At 39.0% G+C, this 19,924-nt stretch overlaps 1 protein-coding gene across 1 annotated transcript in view; it reads right to left on the bottom strand.

Annotated features, from left to right (window-relative positions):
• Positions 1 to 13,218, bottom strand: part of LOC139452735 (protein FAM184A-like) — a 110,143-nt gene extending 96,925 nt beyond the window's left edge. Inside the window, exon 1 of the mRNA XM_071234313.1 lies at positions 12,847 to 13,218. Coding sequence (XP_071090414.1) covers positions 12,847 to 12,987 — 141 coding nt within the window. The 5' untranslated portion in view covers positions 12,988 to 13,218. The remainder of the gene's footprint in view (positions 1 to 12,846) is intronic.
• Between the last annotated feature and the right edge of the window lie 6,706 nt (positions 13,219 to 19,924).

Below are 19,924 nucleotides of genomic sequence, written 5' to 3'. Positions count from 1 at the left end.
TGTAATTAATCGAGTCTGAACCAGACAATCCAGTGATTGACATCATGAGCATCCATCCACACAATTGGAATATGATGACATACATTAACCAAGTCAGTGAGCCTGACAAGCATGGTCACCTATTATGACAAGCAAGGGTTGCTGAAGACCTATTCCAACCCGGATCTTCATGGGTGGGTCATTTTAAGAATAACATATTATATCATGTATATGACAAGACAATATTACAACATGTGTTTCTGTGTCATAAATATCATATAGTAGGATACTAGGAATATAAAATATTTATTATGCTCATCAAAGGCTGGCATAATACTGTTTATCTTCCAAACATATCATAATAATTGGAGTGAGTGAGTTAAAATTTAACATCACATCATCATTATTTCAGCCACAGAGCGACCATAATGACTAGAAAGCACAGGGTACTAACAATCTGTCTATGGCATCTTCTGCTTCCCAGTGTCTGACAGACATATATAGTCAATGAAATCTTTTTAATACATTTCTCTCCTCTTAAATTAAAACAAATAATTTTCCTGATGCTGATTATCTGGATACAGCTGGCTACGCTTGCTTTAAAATAAATATATTCCACAGTCCTGGTGCAGGACTTCCCTACAAATGCCACCTTTCCCTCCCAGATGTGGAATACAAGGTGACTTTGATGAACATATAGCCTTGTATCATTTGTGGGAGAAGTCAGTGATAGGCTCCGACAGCCAAAACAGCTGGTGGAGTACACCTAACTTCATTGGTCTTCTGTGTATGATCCTAAACACAGGCGAGACCCACGTTCTGGCAGGCTGTCTGCTGGGCACATGTTCTTGAGTTACACCAGACAGCTTCATCCTAAATGCAGGGACTACTTTTTCTCTTCACAGCCATGCTGAGAAACATTAAAGCTTCTGAAGAACCTGTCTTATTAATACTTTCATCAGGCTGCTAAATGAATTACAGATAAAAATTAGGTATACAGGCTTAGATATATATGTTAGCAGCAGTAAGAAAGAAACTAAGTCATTAGGATAACACCAATGTGATTTTACCCCACATGTCCTACACTTTACTGAAGCCAACTGTTCAATGTTTGCATTGCTGGTGGTGGCCAATAGATTTGATTTGATTATCATAATTGATCAAGTTAATTAGAGTTGTGACGATACACATTGAAACCGATACGATACGTATCGCGATATATGCTTTACGATTCGATTCGATATGTATCACAATACACAATTTACTGCTGAACATGCCTGTTTTTAAGAAAAGAAAATCTTTAAACTAAATTCTGCAGTTTCGTTTTGTGTAATCCATGTAATTTTGTTCTTAAATTGAAGAAGTTAGATGAAAGAAAGATCTCAAAAACTTTTTATTTGAAACTTTTAATTAGGAAAAATACAAAATAAAAATCAATTTGGCACACAGTTAACATGATTAAACCATGATTGGGTAAAACACAAATAATTTTCATCACGCTGAATTTATGTACACTTTTTATACTGAGAGTTTTACACAGACATGATTGTATTGTTGTTCGGTGTCTATTTGCACATAACGCTTCTCATTGCATAATCGACTATTTATCGCTGAATGGAGTTCTAATAATCTGTTTGAAAACATCTACGACAAGTCCCGGAAATACGATTGATATGCTAGTTAACTTTTCACACTATACATCCTTTTATCTTAGAAACGCATGCATGCAATAAAAGAGAACCACAAGCGAAGTTCATATTCTTAATTAGTGGGTCAAGTAACCGTATCAAACCAATTAATCTGGCTTGAATGTGTATCTATATTTGTATGAATGTGTATGAATGCGCACATGTACCCGGTAATAAATTCTAGTGCTGGTCAAAACTCTCCGTATTTTAAGCAACATGACCAATCAATGCCACTGAAACACTCTGTACTTCCGTAATGAATTGTGATTGGATCTTCACTCATAGCGTCTGTTACTACCATTATCAATCGATATTTTCATGTAAGGAGAGTACTTTCACATTGAATGTGACAGTTAAGGCTTGTAAATAATAACAAACGGCGAAAACATAATGGATATATTTTTTACACCATGAACCATAAACAACTTGTATCATTGCAATGTGGGGGGCAAGACGAAGATTGTGAGATTGGCCGAGCGCGCTCCTCCGCCTCGGGCTCGGTTAAACGGCTCATCGTCTATAATGCCCACCAATTATTTGGACTCCATTGGTAGCGTTGTAGCGAGGGACCACTGTACGAATAAATGTTTTGTTTCAGAACAGATTAATTTATTCAATGAAATGAATCGTTATTTTATCGATAATCAGAAACCATATCGATATATCGTATCGGATACCTAGAGATCATGATTCGAATACATATCGACTAATCGTCACAACTCTAATGTTAATCAGATGGACTGAGTGATTTTGTTTGTTGTTTAAAGCAATATTCCGTGACGGCGGTGCTGCAACTAATAAAATAATTGAATCTGGAACAGACGCTCCAGTCATTAAAATCATCACCCGCAAACTAAGCAAGCTGTGTGAGTGACAACATCTATAAAGTGACTGTTTTTGAGGTACATGTATCAAGCATTGTTTCCAATTGTAAAATTCCAAATTGAATGGTCAAAAGAATAGAAAGGAACCTGCATTGATTGCTGATACTTAACCCAGATAATGTCTCACAGATCACCTGTGATGCCATGATTTATTGATGACGTCATCTTTAATAATTAATGTAACATGTGCTACATGCTTCCAAAACATTGTCAAAGCAATGGAACAAAAGGCATAAATCTAATGCGAAGTAGATATTATGTTCCTCAAAGATCATATAGAGTTAAGAATTACCGATAATACTTTTCCCAATATCAATGCTCCTATGGGTAAAACAGAGTAATTTGCAACAATGGAATGTCAAGAAAAAAATAAAGGGTCAATGTGTCACTATGGTAGACTCAACATTTATTTTTCCTCAAGAAGCCGATGAGACAATGCAGAAACCATCAGTGCCACTGAATGACACTTCTACTGGAACAGATTGCTGAATAATAACCAGGGAAACTACAACCTGATCCTCCTGTGCTGGGCCTGCTTCCAAAGTCTTCTCAGTAACCTAAACTATTGTGAAAACATGGCTGTCATAAAACATACTGTTTATCTTAAACTGTACTAATCAGTAGATGGGAATCTCAACATTGCTACACATTCCTGTCGAACATGTTGAGGCTGAGAACCTACTGTAGTTGACTGGATGTGTTCCCTGCTCCTTGCATGCCTTGTTAGTGTTCCTGATACAAATATACATTATATACGGCAATGGTGGGAGAATTAAGTCCTATAAAGTGTGCAAAGTCAGATAGCAGTTCCCCTTAACCTGTACTTCAAGCTGGATTGGTAGTCAGGTTCAGTGACTGGGCTGAACGCATGTCATTGTGCCTTGATGGCATGGGACATTGCTTATAATATCAACCACTGGTTTGTCTGGTCTAAACTTGATTATTTACACCTTCATGACACAGCTGGAATATTGCTGACTGTAGCATTAAACATGTTAAACAACATTTACTAAGTCACATATTTCTTTCTCTATATTCTGAAATATATACCGCATATGTATACTGATCTTGTACATCATTCTAAACAATACAATCCTACACTTAAAGTTACCCTAGATACAAAGGTACATGCTAACTTTTCTTTAACCATGTTAATACATAAACAACAGTTCGAACTTCAATGCCATCAGTCAATCATTGCAAAATCATTATATTTGGTATAAAGTATAGTATTCACATTATGTACCATAGGCTAAAAAAAAGAAGAAAAATGTAAATGTTTCTCAGGCATCCAGTGCATCGAGTAATTTATTACCAATATAAGAAATATTTTTCAAATGTCCTGCATCATGTGACGCAGACTCTATCCATGCCGGACAACTGACATTGCATCAGAGCGCCGAGTTCAATGTGTGCCCAGTTCTGTTTATATGCTCGGTGGAAGAAAACACCAAAGAAGTATTCATCCCCTGTCACTTTTGCTTTCAATTAACAAGAAGCAATAAAATCTTGAAACTTTGAGAGAGAAAAAAGTGACAGAGAAACATTTTTTATGCAGCCTTATTTATCATATTCCAACACCAGCAACACTTGTCATCTTCAGTCAAAAGAAGATCTAATTCCTTCTGCCAAATTACACAGATTATTTCTCTATGCCTGGTTCTTCTAAAACCTTAAACATTGTGGGAGGTATAAAACAGGTATTTTGTGAAAATTCCTATACACTTTCTAAACAAATCTGTCAGCCTGCTCAAGTTGCCCTCTCTGGAAACACAGGACTCCTCAGCAAACTGGGTCTCTACAATGGAAATGACTGCTGGGTAGGTATGTAATTGGCTAGCACTGGGATGTGAGAACCTGGCAGCACTGGGTGAGCTGGCTGATACCCATGTCATGGCTTGCTCAAGCACCTGGCCATTGCTTCCCTTCAGACATTAACACTTAGTAGGGCTGGGATGGGTAACTAGGGTACTTGTGTTGGGTGGTTCCTGAGTAAGGGCCCGGATACCAACAGGATACCCCCGACCAATGGTTAGTCATGTGATATATTGTTTAATGGCAAACATTATCTAGAGCTTCCACGGTTACACTATAAGTGACAAATGTTTGCATTTCTTTCTGACTCTGCATGCATTTCTTCTGACTTTATTTGTCCCAGCCCTAACACGTAGCCAGATTTTTCATGGTTTACAGATATTTGTGTGACAAATCCTGATCTGCAAGCATTAGCAATGGTAGGTGGGGATTTTATCTTAAAAAAAATCACATATAAGATTTGTATTTCAAAACGTTATCTACCATAGTGCCATGTTTTATCAGAAGCGTTGGTTGTGCAGTTGAAATTATTGCACATTTAAGTTGGTCAACATGAATTTGGATTCTGTGGATGAAACAATAGTGCTTTCCGATTATTTCTTATTCACCCTTTCCTATTTTTTAGGGCTGATGGATTTGTAAGCCAATTTTAGTTAAAACATATAGCCTCCGTAGAATTAGTTAACTAGTCAGCAAGTGCCAAGAGTGAAAAACCTATCTGTCATGAGCATCAATCCACGCATTTGGGATATGATGACATGCATAGTCAGCGAGCATGACCAACTGATCCCGTAAGTCTTACGACAAGCATAGTCGTCTCTTATGACGAGCATGGGTTGCTGAAGATCTACTGTAACCCGGATCTTCACGGGTTTCAGAAGACACGGTGGTTGATAGCAAGAGCAGCTAACCAAGGCTATTGGGCACTGTTACAACAAATCAGCAGGTGGACATTGTAACCACCCAATTTTCGTTGCTTTTTATTACATGCATAAGTAACCAATGGTAAAGAGGCTGTGGAACTCCAGAGTATCACATGGTCAGTCACCTATTTTGTTAGTTTATATCAAAAGCAACCTCACTGAACAGAATGCCAAAAGAAGCTGTGTGTTTACACGATGGCGGCATCACCCTCAGCAGATTCCATGTCTGCCTGTCTACAACCTAACACTGATACTGCCCCAGACATCATGCAGATGCACCAAAGCACCAAAATACCCAGTATTACGACTCCCTTGACTGGGACATGTGTTGGAATCTGCTGCTTTACAGCGTACAGTTCCCCATCTGTCTCCACCATAGGGCCATGCTGTTGTACAATAGTGATCCATGCCAGCTTTGAAGTCTCTCCGAGAACTCTGTTTTGATTTACCTTTTGCTTTGCAGAGAAAAAGTAAAAACTAGCACAACAGCTAAAGAAGATATTTGTTTACATGATTTACAGCTACTGGCTGTTATCTTTGGCAGTTATTCCCAGAAATCACACCATCATATTTCCAAATTAACAACAACCTTTAAACATAATTAAGCAATAGCAGCTGTCAATACACGTTTTTTTCTGATTACTGCTAATCCCTTTTTAGACACTTTACCAAAGTTTCAAACATACACATCTAAACTACACAAACTTCGTCTTTAGATAAAATAGAAAAATATTCTTAGTATGTTTAAAAGAAACCAAAATTATTTGAAATAATGTCAAAGTAAGCATGGTTGGATTCGGAAATACTAAACCTTTTTTTTCAATTGCAATTTGCAAAGTAATGGGATTTGACTTCAAGCATGGCCTGGTGAAGAGATACCTTATCTTCTTTCAGCAGAGCAAATGACTGTATTTCCTTCCCCCCAACCTCCCCTGGTAATTTACTACACAGGGGTATATAATAAAGCCTAGCTCACTTACACATCTTACCATATCGGTCTGCTTCTCTTTGTAAATAACACCAACATTTCATCTAACAACAGGGAATTTGATTGTGACCTCATTTTGGATTTTTCATGATAGTGTTGAGGAATACTTCTGACATGTTTCATGGTGCACAGTCACAAAAATGGAAAATTATTCTGTGACAGGCATCTATTTTTCAGTGAGTGAGTGTCATCACAGACCTATATACAAGTCCGTGGTGTCATGCACAATAATCTTGTCCACACTCTGTGTCAGGGCACGCACTGTGATTAGTGGTGATATGGTACAACAGTCCATTTTCTCTGTCATGACACACTCCCAATGTCATGGCAGACAGACAGTCCACACACTCTCAGTGTCATGGCAGACAGCCAGTCCACACACTCTCAGTGTCATGACATATTCTCAATGTCATGGCAGACAGCCAGTCCACACACTCTCAGTGTCATGACACACTCTCAGTGTCATGGCAGACAGCCAGTCTACACACTTTCAGTGTCATGCCACAGCCAGCCAGTCCACACTCTCAGTGTCATGACACACTCTCAATGTCATGGCACAGCCAGCCAGTCCACACACTCTCAGTGTCATGACACACTCTCAATGTCATGACACACACTCAGTGTCATGACACACTCTCAGTGTCATGACACACTCTCAATGTCATGACACACTCTCAGTGTCATGACACATTCTCAATGTCATGGCACAGCCAGCCAGTCCACACCCTCTCAGTGTCATGACACACTCTCAATGTCATGGTAGACAGCCAGTCCACACACTCTCAGTGTCATGACACAATCATGCAGTCCACACTCTCTCAATGACATGACACATTCAGCCGGTCCCCACTCTCCCAGTGTCATGACACAGACAGCCAGTCCCCACTCTCTCAGTGTCATGACACAATCAGCCACTCCACACTCTCTTAGTGTCATGACACAGACAGCCAGTCCCCACTCTCTCAGTGTCATGACACAGACAGCCAGTCTCCACTGTCTCAGAGTCATGACACAGACAGCCAGTCCCCACTCTCTCACTGTCATGGCACAGACAGCCAGTCCCCACTCTCTCAGTGTCATGGCACAATCAGCCAGTCCCCACTCTCTCAGTGTCATGGCACATTCAGCCAGTCCACACTCTCTTAGTGTCATGACACAGACAGCCAGTCCCCACTCTCCTAGTGTCATGACACAATCAGCCAGTCCCCACACTTTCAGTGTCATGACACAATCAGCCAGTCCACACTCTCCCAGTGTCATGACACAATCAGCCAGTCCACGCTCTCCTAGTGTCATGACACAGACAGCCAGTCCCCACTCTCTTAGTGTCATGACACAGGCAGCCAGTCCCAACTCTCTTAGTGTCATGACACAATCAGCCAGTCCCCACTCTCTCGGTGTCATGGCACAATCAGCCATTCCCCACTCTCTTAGTGTCATGACACAGGCAGCCAGTCACCACTCTCTCAGTGTCATGACACAATCAGCCAGTCCCCACTCTCTCAGTGTCATGACACAATCAGCCAGTCCCCACTCTCTTAGTGTCATGACACAATCAGGCAGTGCCCACTCTCTCAGTGTCATGACACAATCAGCCAGTCCCCACTCTCTCAGTGTCATGACACAATCAGCCAGTCACCACTCTCTCAGTGTCATGACACAATCAGCCAGTCCCCACTCTCTCAGTGTCATGACACAATCAGCCAGTCCCCACTCTCTCAATGTCATGACACAATCAGCCAGTCCACACTCTCTTAGTGTCATGACACAATCAGCCAGTCAAAACTCTCTCAGTATCATGACACAGGCAGCCAGTCCCCACTCTCTCAGTGTCATGACAGTCAGCCAGTCCCCACTCTCTGTGTGTCATGGCACAGTCAGCCAGTCCACACTCTCTGTGTGTCATGGCACAGTCAGCCAGTCCACACTCTCTGTGTGTCATGGCACAGTCTGTCAGTCCACAATCTCTCAGTGTCATGATACAGTCAGCCAGTCCACACTCTCTGTGTGTCATGGCACAGTCTGTCAGTCCACACTCTTACAGTGTCATGATACAGTCAGCCAGTCCACACTCACTCAGTGTCATGGCACAGTCAGCCAGTCCACACTCTCTCAATGTCATGACACAGTCAGCCAGTCCGAACGCTCTCAGTGTCATGAGTGCGTGAGTGAGTTGGGTTTAACACCACTTTGAACTGTATTCCTGTGATATCACGACATGTCAGCTTAAAGTGGGAGGAAGCCAAAAAGTGATGCATTTCTGAAGCTCACCACTTTGGTGAAATCCACTGTAAGCATGGGTATGGTCATGATAGCGCTGACAAACTGAGAGACATAATCTGGGTGGAACCCACAATCATAGGTGTCTGGCGTGCCCAAGACATGCAACTCTTCACAGCCAATTGCAGCACCTTAGAGAACTGATCCCTCTTCAATGTCATGACCTACAGTCAGCCAGTCTAGTCCACACATTGATGTACTATAGTAGCAAACCTTAACGACTGCTTTTTTTTTCTTTCTTTTTTTTGACTGATTAATCAGTTTTTTGTTTTTTTAAAAAAAAAATAAATTATTATTCCATTTCATGTATATTGTTACAAGTGTAGGTATTAACATGTATATATATGACAGTATTAACACAAGTTATAGTTTTCATAGGTGAGGACAGGCAGGTTGTCTAGGATATGTCGTCTTCTCAAACTGAGAGGGAGATTATAAATATTTGTTTACAAGAAGTAGATGATTACTAATTAACAGGTAGTATGTTTCAACTGCTTCGTTAGATTATGAGATGTAAGTTTTGCCATTTCTGAGCATATTGGTTAAATTGATTATTTTTTTTAGCGATAAAACTTTCCAAACAAATTGTGTCTTTTAGTAGTGAAAGAAATTGCTCGAAAGATAAATCTTGTTGTTTTAAGTTTGATAAGTAGATGAATCTTTTTGCTAATATAATAATATGATTTGTTACATGGTTTTGAGTGGAAATACCAAAAAAGATATTAAGTTTCGAAAGGATAAAATTTGTTTGCAGGTTGTTATTTAGGAAGTTTTCAACTTTAAGCCAAAATTGTTGAACAGATTGGCAATCGAAATATACATGAGACATATCTTCAGAAGCAGTTTGACAGAAAGTACAAATATCTTCATCGACAAGTTTCATCTTGAATAATTCTTTCTTAGTGTAAATTATTCTGTTTATAAATCGCGTGCATTTTCTATAACATAGAAGTATATCTTTCCAATCCAAACCTTGACGAAAAACCATATCCCAGTGTTCTAATGATTTTGGTACAGTATCCTTCCTAATTAGTTCATCATAAAAAGTCCTTGATTTTTTAACGTTATTAAAGAAGTGTCTACATATATTGTTCAGCTGAACTACATTAACATCAAGGGTTTTGTCTCTGATTTAACGACTGCTTACCAGTAGACACATGGTAGACACAATTTACCAGTATTTTCAAACACTGCAATGATAGTATACACAAATCAAGCCATAATGACTCCAATTCTAAACCCGAAACAATAAGTAATGGAATGACACAGCAGGGTACTTCACACATTGTACCAATATGGTCTCCCAAACCATACATCCATAGTGATTAACAGACTATTGTTCATATCAATAGGACATTTAGGGCACTCGTAGGATTCAAAGGATGACATAGGACTTGTTCCCATCAAGAGCTGATTGTATAGTCTGTGTCTGTAATCATGTCAATGTATACATACAGGCAATGATGGTGTAACCCTGGTGGAAGTATTGAACAAACTCACACTTTGACAAAAAAACAAACAAACGACAATTGGACGTGTTACATCAACATACTCTCATAACATACATCATTGTTATACCTCTATTAAGAATCTTGCAATTTCATTGGTTAATCTGTACATGACAAAACAATACATTTCCATGTAGACCCCGAAATTGTGTGACTGACACTGACCTCAAATATGGACCTGTCAGTCACATGATCAGTATTGACCTGTCATGTGATGAATATTGACTCGTCTGTTAGAAAACAAGATGGCGCCTGGTACGAATATTTAACTGTTCGCAGCTAAGTTACTGTAACGAAACAGAGAACAGTTTTAAGACTTCATAAACTTTAAGTGAATTTTGGTATAACAAAACAAATGATTACTCTTTATGAGGTAAATATGCGAAAACAACAACCCTCGGATCCGACAATTTCAGCGGTTTGACCGGACGATTCTTATGACCAGCACAGGTTCCTATTCTAACCCATAGTGTAACAAGGAAGTTGTTATGGATATAACTGCTGGTAATGATTGCTGAAAAAAAAGTTTCTTGGTATTCACTTTTTAACTTTTGTTGTTTGCCTGCTTACAGAATAACATGTTCCTCATATAACAATCACTGCCATAAACAATTATTGAAAAAGTGTTAATGTCTGCTGGACTCATTGACAAAATGAACCAATTTTCAGACTCTAAATGAGTCCAACAGACACTAATATGCTCAATAAAAATCTTGAGAGACTATTTTTCCAAGAAGAAACTAGTGTTCCATAAACATGATAAAACACTGGTGTGAATAGAATTGGACTAGTTAACTCGTGATGTTAATCCCTGTACTCCAAGTCACACCTAAAAACATTTCCTCACACATACACATGCTACTTACTAGAAGTACATACCATCCATGCCACAGCAATATGTTCCATGGATCAACCTGATTATTAGTGATATTGTTGGTCCTGTGCCATCCATAAGGATGAGACACTGTGTCATGGCACACTTAGCAGACAGGCATTGTGCCACTGCTGGAAATCTATTCCTTCCTGCCTCACTGTCTGGTAGAAAATTTGAACATGATGAACAGAGTACTTCTTATTGTATTTATTTTGACGCTGATCATAGTGTTAAAAAGACAATTGCTTTACTGATGACAGCTGTTATGACAGTTAGGATACTCTGGCATGTATATACAAATGCAGGCCTGCAACTTTCTGGAAGACGGGTTAATTACATTTACGAGTCTCCAGATAGCCTTGAAAGGTTATTTCAGACACTAGTGACATGATGAAATATGCACTGCTGTGATTCAAAAGATGTATGTGCAATTAGGACATAAATTGTACACTGTTCAGTCTGTGCCAAACAGTTCGAGTGTACCAGCCTGAATTTGTCCTCCCATATCCTTTTCAGTAAATTTTACTACTTACATATGGACTGTCAATGTCATAAGCTAAGCTTGTTAGACTGAATGAAATTTGACTGAACTTGACATCATATTAGCTGCCTTAGTCACAGACAGCTGTTTGTGATACTGTATTGTTAGATGTCTCACGCCAGGTATAATTCACTGATTTGGTTAGGTCCTTTAATCTTTCCCTTTTAATGGCAGAACATGAAGATTGACTGTAATAGCACACATCCATGATTATCAAGTGTATCATATCTCCATTCTATAATGATATATACCCTATGACAATTATTAGCTGGGCTTACTACACTGAACCGAATGTTACTAGACTCAGGCTATGGACTCGTGGCTAAAGTAAAAGGCTGCAGGAGGGGACAAAGTTAAGTTGAGCACTGATTACAATGTTGCTTATTTCAATCATTACAGAACAGTGTGATTTAAATGGGCGTCTATCTTTAGTGTCTTCTAACCTGACTCACAACAAAGGTATGGAGGCAAATGGTTTCATTTCATATTATTCATATTATTCATTATAATAGAATGTAGAGCATATTATTCATTATAATAGAATGTAGATAAATATACTCTTGATAACTGGGGATAGTCACAACAGTGATAATAATTTTTCAAGATAACATTCACTGTTGGGTGAGGTGGGTGGGTGAGTTGGGTGGGTGAGTTGGGTTTAAAGCTGCTTTTAACAGTACTCCAGTTATATTGCGGCCTGTCAGCTTAATGTTGGAGGAAAGCCTGAAGTGATGCAGGTCTCAGATGTTTACCATTTCGGTGAAACCCACGAGCACGTAATATTCACTGAGATGACACGGAGAGGTCATAAAAAATTGGACAGGCATTTGAAGAAGGTTTTAGAATAAATAAGTAGCAATTGATTGGAAGGTCTTGGTTGAGAAATCTCCACCTACTAAACATATTAAGTTATTACGAATGATAAGTCCCCTATTATCGTAATATCTTCATGTGTTATTGCTTGAAGATTCATTTATTTAAAAAATGAAATCAATTAAAAAGTCTAGAGATGTCGATTTGTTTTTCAATAGACCCTCCATTAGAGCATCATAAAAACGTTCAATATGCCCATTAGGCCCCTATTTAGTCTTTGGTGATATTATTCCTCATCTAGATCTAGATCTAGAATGTTCAATTGACGTATTTATTATTTGCACGTGAAAAACGACACAAAATCACGTGTTTGTTTCAAGATAATACAAAGGAGAAATGTACATTTTGGAAAGACACAATCACTTGTCATGACACTATATAAGTACATAACACCACATAAACGAACTCACACTGTGACTGTCAAACCAAAACAAACACGCCTGATCGAGGTTTTCTATGTCCGGTTCTCAATCGAATAGATATACATACAAACCTTTGTGAGCTGAGCGATCTTCTTTGACATTTTAAGATGCATGTCTTGTGTAACTTCCATGTCTTTCTGAGGATTTTGAGGCAACGTGCCATATTTTCCATTTTGGTAGTAGTTGAAAGACATTTTGGCACTGGTCGCCATCTTGGTCCTTGTAACCCCCTGTCAGTGTCAATCCGCGAAATTCTAAAGTTCTAAACGCCCAGTCTTCGCTTTCGAGCAGTGAACATTTAATCAGTATGATTAAAATCTGAATCCTTTGGAAAACACATCATTATTCAGTTGGAGGAAGAATTGAAGCTTGTTTGTTGTTTGTTTGTAGTTATCCAATGCGATGTTACTCAAGCGCGTAACACTCCGCGCGAGTTAGTTTACTGGTTGCCATGTGCACACCGATAGAGGGCACTATTCGCTGTTATCGCATAGCAGACGACGCGTTCTGATTTGAGGTCGATCGTAGAAATTAAATGCAAGGTAGAGCAAGTCATATTTAAGCTAACAGCGACAAAACAATTAGAATCATGCTATATTACGCGAGTTAATAATGTTAATGAAAGCATCAACCACACAAGCGTTTCTACCTACCTATCATCCATATATCATAAAGTAGATAAAAGAAATATGGATAGCATCTTCCTTATTATACTGTAATAGCGACGTTTCGGCATAGATCCTTATACCGTTGTCAAACAAAACTGAATCATGAACATGGTGCATAATTATATATGGTGGGTGAAAGTTAATAGAAACAACAATTATTCGTCAGAGGGATTAACATGAGGAGGTTAACTAATAAAAACAAAAGGAAAATACATCATCATGTTGTTACTATATTTTCCCTCTGTTGTAATTAGTTAACCTACTCATGTTAATCCCTTTGACGAATGATAATTGTTGTTGCTGTTAATCCTTCACCCACTATATATAATTCTGTATCATGTTCATTATTAAGTGAGTGGGTGAGTATAGTTTTACGCCGCTTTTAGCAATATTCCAGCAATATCACGGCGGGGGACACCAGAAATGGGCTTCACACATTGTGCAAATGTCGGGAATCGAACTCGGGTCTTCGGCGTAACGAGCGAACGCTTTAACCACTAGGCTACCCGACCGCCCCTCAATATTAAGTCTTGCTTGATAACGGTATAAGAATATATACCGAAATGTCGATATTACAGTATAATAAAGAACTTGTTATCCACATTTGTTTTGTCTACTTTGTCATCCGTCAATTTCTGAGAAATACTTATCAAAGAACGTATTTTAAACATCGTCTTGATGTCCTGCGTTTTAAGGACAAAACGTTTTTTTAACTTGAAGCAGAGTCACCTTCAGGTAGGATCCGGCCAAAAAAATACAAACACGTGCAGTATTCCTATTTGTCCAGCTTTTACGCGTGTTAAACGGTTCCCTCAAAGTAGTGAGATATACCATAATCCATAGTGTATTCTACAGACAATAGGACAATATGCTATAACAGGATTAGTGGAATTCTGCAAGGATGAGAGAAATACATTTTGCCATCACCTTAACTTTACTTGTCTCTTTAGAAGACAGTTGTGTTTCCTATGGATGTACATATTTCAAAAGAAGCTGAAGACTTTGCATCAATATATACCACGGAACGCGTCAGCAATTGCCTGAGTGTCACATACATGCAGCTAGGACCGCGCGCCCCATGGAGTGCCATGGAGTAATCAATGCCATGTGTGAAGTGTGAAGGAGAGGTGAAATGTGGTTTAACGCAGCGACGCGCATGTGTGTGTGTGTGTGTGTGTGTGTGTGTGCGTGTGTGTGTGTTGAATGAACATTTATGAAAGCTGTGTGACACTGGTGATGAATTTCACTATATTTTCAATGTAATTTTTTCAATGAACAAACGGACACGTACATTCCAAAACACTATTCAAAAAGACAAAATATGTTACACCTCCAGCAGTTATTTAACTGACATAAGAAAGGTATCCAAAAGAAACTATTTTTTTTTTTAGATTGATAACGCCATGTGTTTAGTTCGAAGACAAACATACTGGCTTGCAAGGACTGATAATATAGGCCCGAGTCTAGTCCATCTAAAAGGAAACAAAGAAATATATGTTCACTCATCACAAACCAACTTGATTATTTCTCTTTTATAACCCTACGTTCCCATCTCACGTGGTCCTTGTTTTAACAAAGGTTGGGTTTATAAATGTATATATATAAGGAAGCTAACGAACCACACTGTAGTGAATATCACAATGAAGACAAGATTGACTTGATGATACACTTGCTTGAAAAAGTAGTAGTAGTAGTAGTAGTAGTAGTAGTAGTAGTAGAAATATGTTCCAGGACGTCGCATTGAAAAAGTAAGTTGGAATCCACAGACAGTTCACCCATGAACATAATATCTTTAGACAGTTACTAGATTTTACGTGCGCTTTAGAGACTTCTACAACACTGACAGCACGCACCGTCGAAAGTCCAGGGGCGAGGAGTACAGTAACACTTTACTCCTAGAATCATGACACTTACTTCGCATGATACCACCATACCACGTGTCTAAATTCACTGGGAAGAGTTAGCTGCAACATAACAGCATAATATTTGGCCCTTCCTCTGAGCAATGTTTTATAATAACGAATTCACTGACAAAACCCATACTTAGTAACAGGAAGCAGAATGTTTGTTTGTTGTTTAACGCAACACTCAGCAATATTCCAGTCATATGACGGCGGTCTGTAAATAATTGAGTCTAGACCAGACAATCCAGTGATTGACATCATGAGTATCGATCAACTCGATTGGGATACTACGACATGCACCAACCAAGTCAGCGAGCCTGACCACCCGATCTCGTTACAAGCGTAGTCGCCTTCTACGGCAAGCATTGGTTGCTGAAGACCTATTCTGACCGGGTCTTCACGCGTGAGGAAACAGAGTGACACACCCTAAAAGAGGGGTGGTGTAATAAATCAGTTAACTATGTCAATATCGGGTGTGGGTCTCACCCCATTTGCCAGATACCCCAGTTGTTGGATACCTTAACAGCGTTAGAAATTGGCACTAGTCCTATAGTCCTTGCCAAGCTGCCCAATAGTTAAGGTATCACAAGGACGTTTAGAAATTGGCTCTTTTTAAGGGTTTTACTATATGTTATCATTACAAGGACTAGTGGACGAAAACTGTTAGTTTCTACCGCTCCTTAAAATCACAAATGCCACTGTTGAGTTCTCCCACTATCCGGTGCTACCCAAATGGTGAAATGGTTGAGTCCAATTTCCCTTATGAGAATATAAGACTTATTATACTTAAATGAAAAGATATCTATTGTGTTTCATGGGTTTTAAACGTCACACACATAGTTCAGCTTGATGTAATACGTCACAAGGTTTATAAAGTACAGATTTCTAAGTTTTCAGATTTTTTAATATAATATGAAAGAAAGTGTTTATAGAAAAATGAACTTTATATATAATTCTATTGATAGTGTTGAAACGTAGAAGTGAAGATTAATTCTAACGAATTAAGATTTATGTGGTAATGAATTTGAGATTGATTTCTTATGAATTCACATTTTTATAAGCTATCTAATCCAGTTATCTCTGACAATATATGCACAATTTACTAAGACATCTAAATTGACAGAGCTCAGTATTCTCGCAAGAAGCTGAGACGAGAACTTACAATCTTACGTTGCTTTCCTGATCAAATGGTTCATTGGTTAAATGTAGTCGGGTGAAAAGTAAAACAATAATTATATAATCCTATTCTCTTTGAGTATACTATTTTTTACCCATTAACTTCAAACGTCCTTATGTATTTATTTGATCTTATTTATACAGAGGATGAAGTATGTATGGATGGGTCCATTACCACAACAAGTAAATCTCAAATGATTTAACAAGCCATCTCTACTCCACTGTCTAACAGATGGGGTATCTGACATTTGGGGCATCTGACAACTGGGGTATCTGACAATTGGGGCATCTGACAAATTGGTATGACCTGGGTGTCCAGGAGAACGCTTAAGCGATGCTTGCATTACTCAACGTTGTCATTTTGGAGGCTGAAGAGTAATGGTATGGGGTGGCATCACAACTTATTGTTGTTAATGAAATTTGAATGGCGACGCTAACAGACCGACATCGTTCGAGATCATGTTATATCCTTTGTGCTAATGCAGGGACGTAAGGTCACGTTGTAGTAGGATAAAGCCCTCTCACACGTTGCACGCGTTGTAACATACTTTCTGAGGCAGCATAACATCATACATTTCCCTCATAGCACATGTCTGGGATGAGTTAGATGGACGCCTACGACAGGACCAGAACCAGCCGGTAACAGGCAAGCCCAGTTGAGCCAGTCTCAAAGGCTGGTTTCAGTCATCTGGTGTCTTTAATGCACCGCCGCTGTCTCGCCTGTAGCAACGCAAATGGTCACCAGATAAGGATGCTGATATGCACTGTACTTTTCTTTTTGTTGATAAGGAGTGTCAAGTGCTTTGGTTTCGGACAGGCCTTAAAGACAAGCTGAGATTCATGCTTAATCATTCTGTTCCTCAAGGAGCGGGACCACACATTTGCAAAGCTTTATTATTACTGCATGCATTCACAGGATGTGACTCAAACAGTTCACTGTCAGGAATAGGATAGAAAAAGATCACTGACTTCGCTACAGAACTGTTTGGTGTCCCTAGAGTTAGATGAAGAATTAGCAAGGCTATGTGAGGAATTTGTTTGTGGACTCTGCGGATGACAGGAAAATAAGGCAAAAGATCGCAGATACTGGCTATTCTGTAAGACGCAAGCCAACAAGGAAAGGTTACCCCCGACCTCAAACCATCTTATTCAGCACATGCAACGAGCAATCTACCAAGTTTATGTTTGGAGAAGGGACATGATCTTCAGTATGTTGACGGTCATGGTTGAAAGACAAAGACGGTGTAAAGTCATCCTGAGTTGATGACAAAGCAACCAATGTAAGTCTAACAAAGGACTGTTAGAATTGACATCTTGCAAATGAAATGGTCAGTATGCTTTACAACAACATGTGCACGCAATGCCAATGAACTACCGTGCACTGGTGCTTATTTCTACATGTGTGAAAATGAATGTCAGAATCCATGTGAAATATACTGCCAAAAACTAAGGGAACTAATGAAATGGTAGTAAAGGTGTAATGACGATAAATGTCTCATGCATACATTGACTATACAATATTATATAATGAAATGGTAAATGTATTTCAAGAACATTTTCCTGTATAAGCACTATGTTCTCTCTATGTTCCAATATACTTGTTGTTAGAAAGGCTGTGTTGAAGATACATTTTAACACATACGAGAAGCGTTCAAAATGTTTTGCAACTTCAATATAAGACCAAGTCGCAGAATATCTTTTGCACTTCTATTTTTCAATATAATCTCCATTCACCTCAATACACTTATTCCATTTGTCCTTCAAGCTTTTAATACCACTTTTATAGAAATCCGCAGATTGGCCCTCTAACCACGCCTCTGTGGCAGCCTTTATGTCCTCGTCATCCAAGAAGCGTCTTCCACGTAGGGCAGATTTCATTTGCCAGAACAGGAAATAGTCACTGGAGTTCTAAGTCTGGGCCGTAGGGTGGGTGATTTAACTGTTCGAATCCACATTCACATATGGCGGCCTGTGCAATTCTCGACTTGTGAACCGGAGCGTTGTCATGCAAAAGTAGAATACCACGTGTTAACATCCCAGGGCGTTCATTACATTAGCATAATACTGTCCATTCATTGTAGTTTTTGGTGGCATGTAATCAATCAGTAATATGCCTCTTGCATCCCAAAATATGGTGGCCATTACCTTGCCAGCCGATGGTTGAGTTCGAAACCTCCTTGGAGGCGGAGGATTGGGGTGCTCCCATTGCATGGATTCCAATTTAGTTTCTGGGTCCCAGTGGTGAATCCATGTTTCATCACCTGTCACTAGACGAGAAAGAAATCCTGCTTCATCAGCAGTATAGAGATCCAGGAGGTCCTAACAACTTTCAGTTCTCTGATGGCGATCTTGAGCTCTGATGTTTCTAGGTACCCATCTTGCAGATGCCTTGGGCATACCAAGATGCTCATGAATAATGGTTGCAACAGTTCCAACTGATATTTGGAATTCTAAATTCTTCTTTCTACAGCATCAATGGTTTCCGGTTGGGTGGCATCAGGGCCTGCCTGACCTTGGGCAATTAATGTAATGAGACGATCTTGTGTGGATACCGACTCTTTAGGCCTGTCACGCCCATGTCTGATTGCACCCCCACCTGTTTGACGGCTCTTGACCCACAGTCTAGACATTGCACTTTTTGCTTTGTCAAACATTCGGGCAACTTCTTATATTATTACCCTGTAAAATATCACTCCCTCGTAAACACTTGTTAAAATTCACATTTCATTTTATATATTGATAGAGTAAAAGTGCAGATACCTTACCAAATCTTATGCCATTCAAAATATTTATAACAAAAAATGATTAGTGGCCCCGAGTTCACTACTAAGCCTATTAGTTTGGATTACTAAAGGCCTATTGATATGTTCAGAAATGTCCATTTCTTAAAACATATTGTAAGATGTAAAGAAAGTTATGAAAATAATGTGATATGACTGTCAATGCAGTACGAAGCCATATATTTCGTTAATAAAAAAAAGGTTTGTGATGGCTGCCACTTTGTGGCCGATCGATATTGGGTCTTGACTGGATTTACATCAAGTGATTATTATAAGACACGTATACACTAAACAACATGCTTAGTTTTATGTGTGAATGAAAACAATTATTGGCCACAATGTACTTTACTGTTTTTGGAATAGCCATTTTGACAAATGTCGGCCATTTTGAAAAAAATGGCTGCCATGACTGCGATTGGCTTAATTAAAAAAACATTACAACCATAAATCTTTGTTGGTCACTGAAGTACCTCTGTGCCATGTTTCATACGTTTATGACTCATGTAACAGTTATTACCAATATTTCCTCTGTCCCACCATGCAGATATAATGCAATAAAATGAACCTAGTTTTTATAATACGCACCTGGCATTGGACTGCCTCGTTTGTTACCTACCTTGT

Source organism: Haliotis cracherodii, unplaced genomic scaffold (genome assembly GCF_022045235.1).
Source record: "Haliotis cracherodii isolate W230 unplaced genomic scaffold, xgHalCrac1.p SCAF_9, whole genome shotgun sequence".
Taxonomy (NCBI): domain Eukaryota; kingdom Metazoa; phylum Mollusca; class Gastropoda; order Lepetellida; family Haliotidae; genus Haliotis; species Haliotis cracherodii.
The sequence above is the reverse complement of the archived record's forward strand: the minus strand, read 5'-3'. Positions and strand labels throughout refer to the sequence as shown.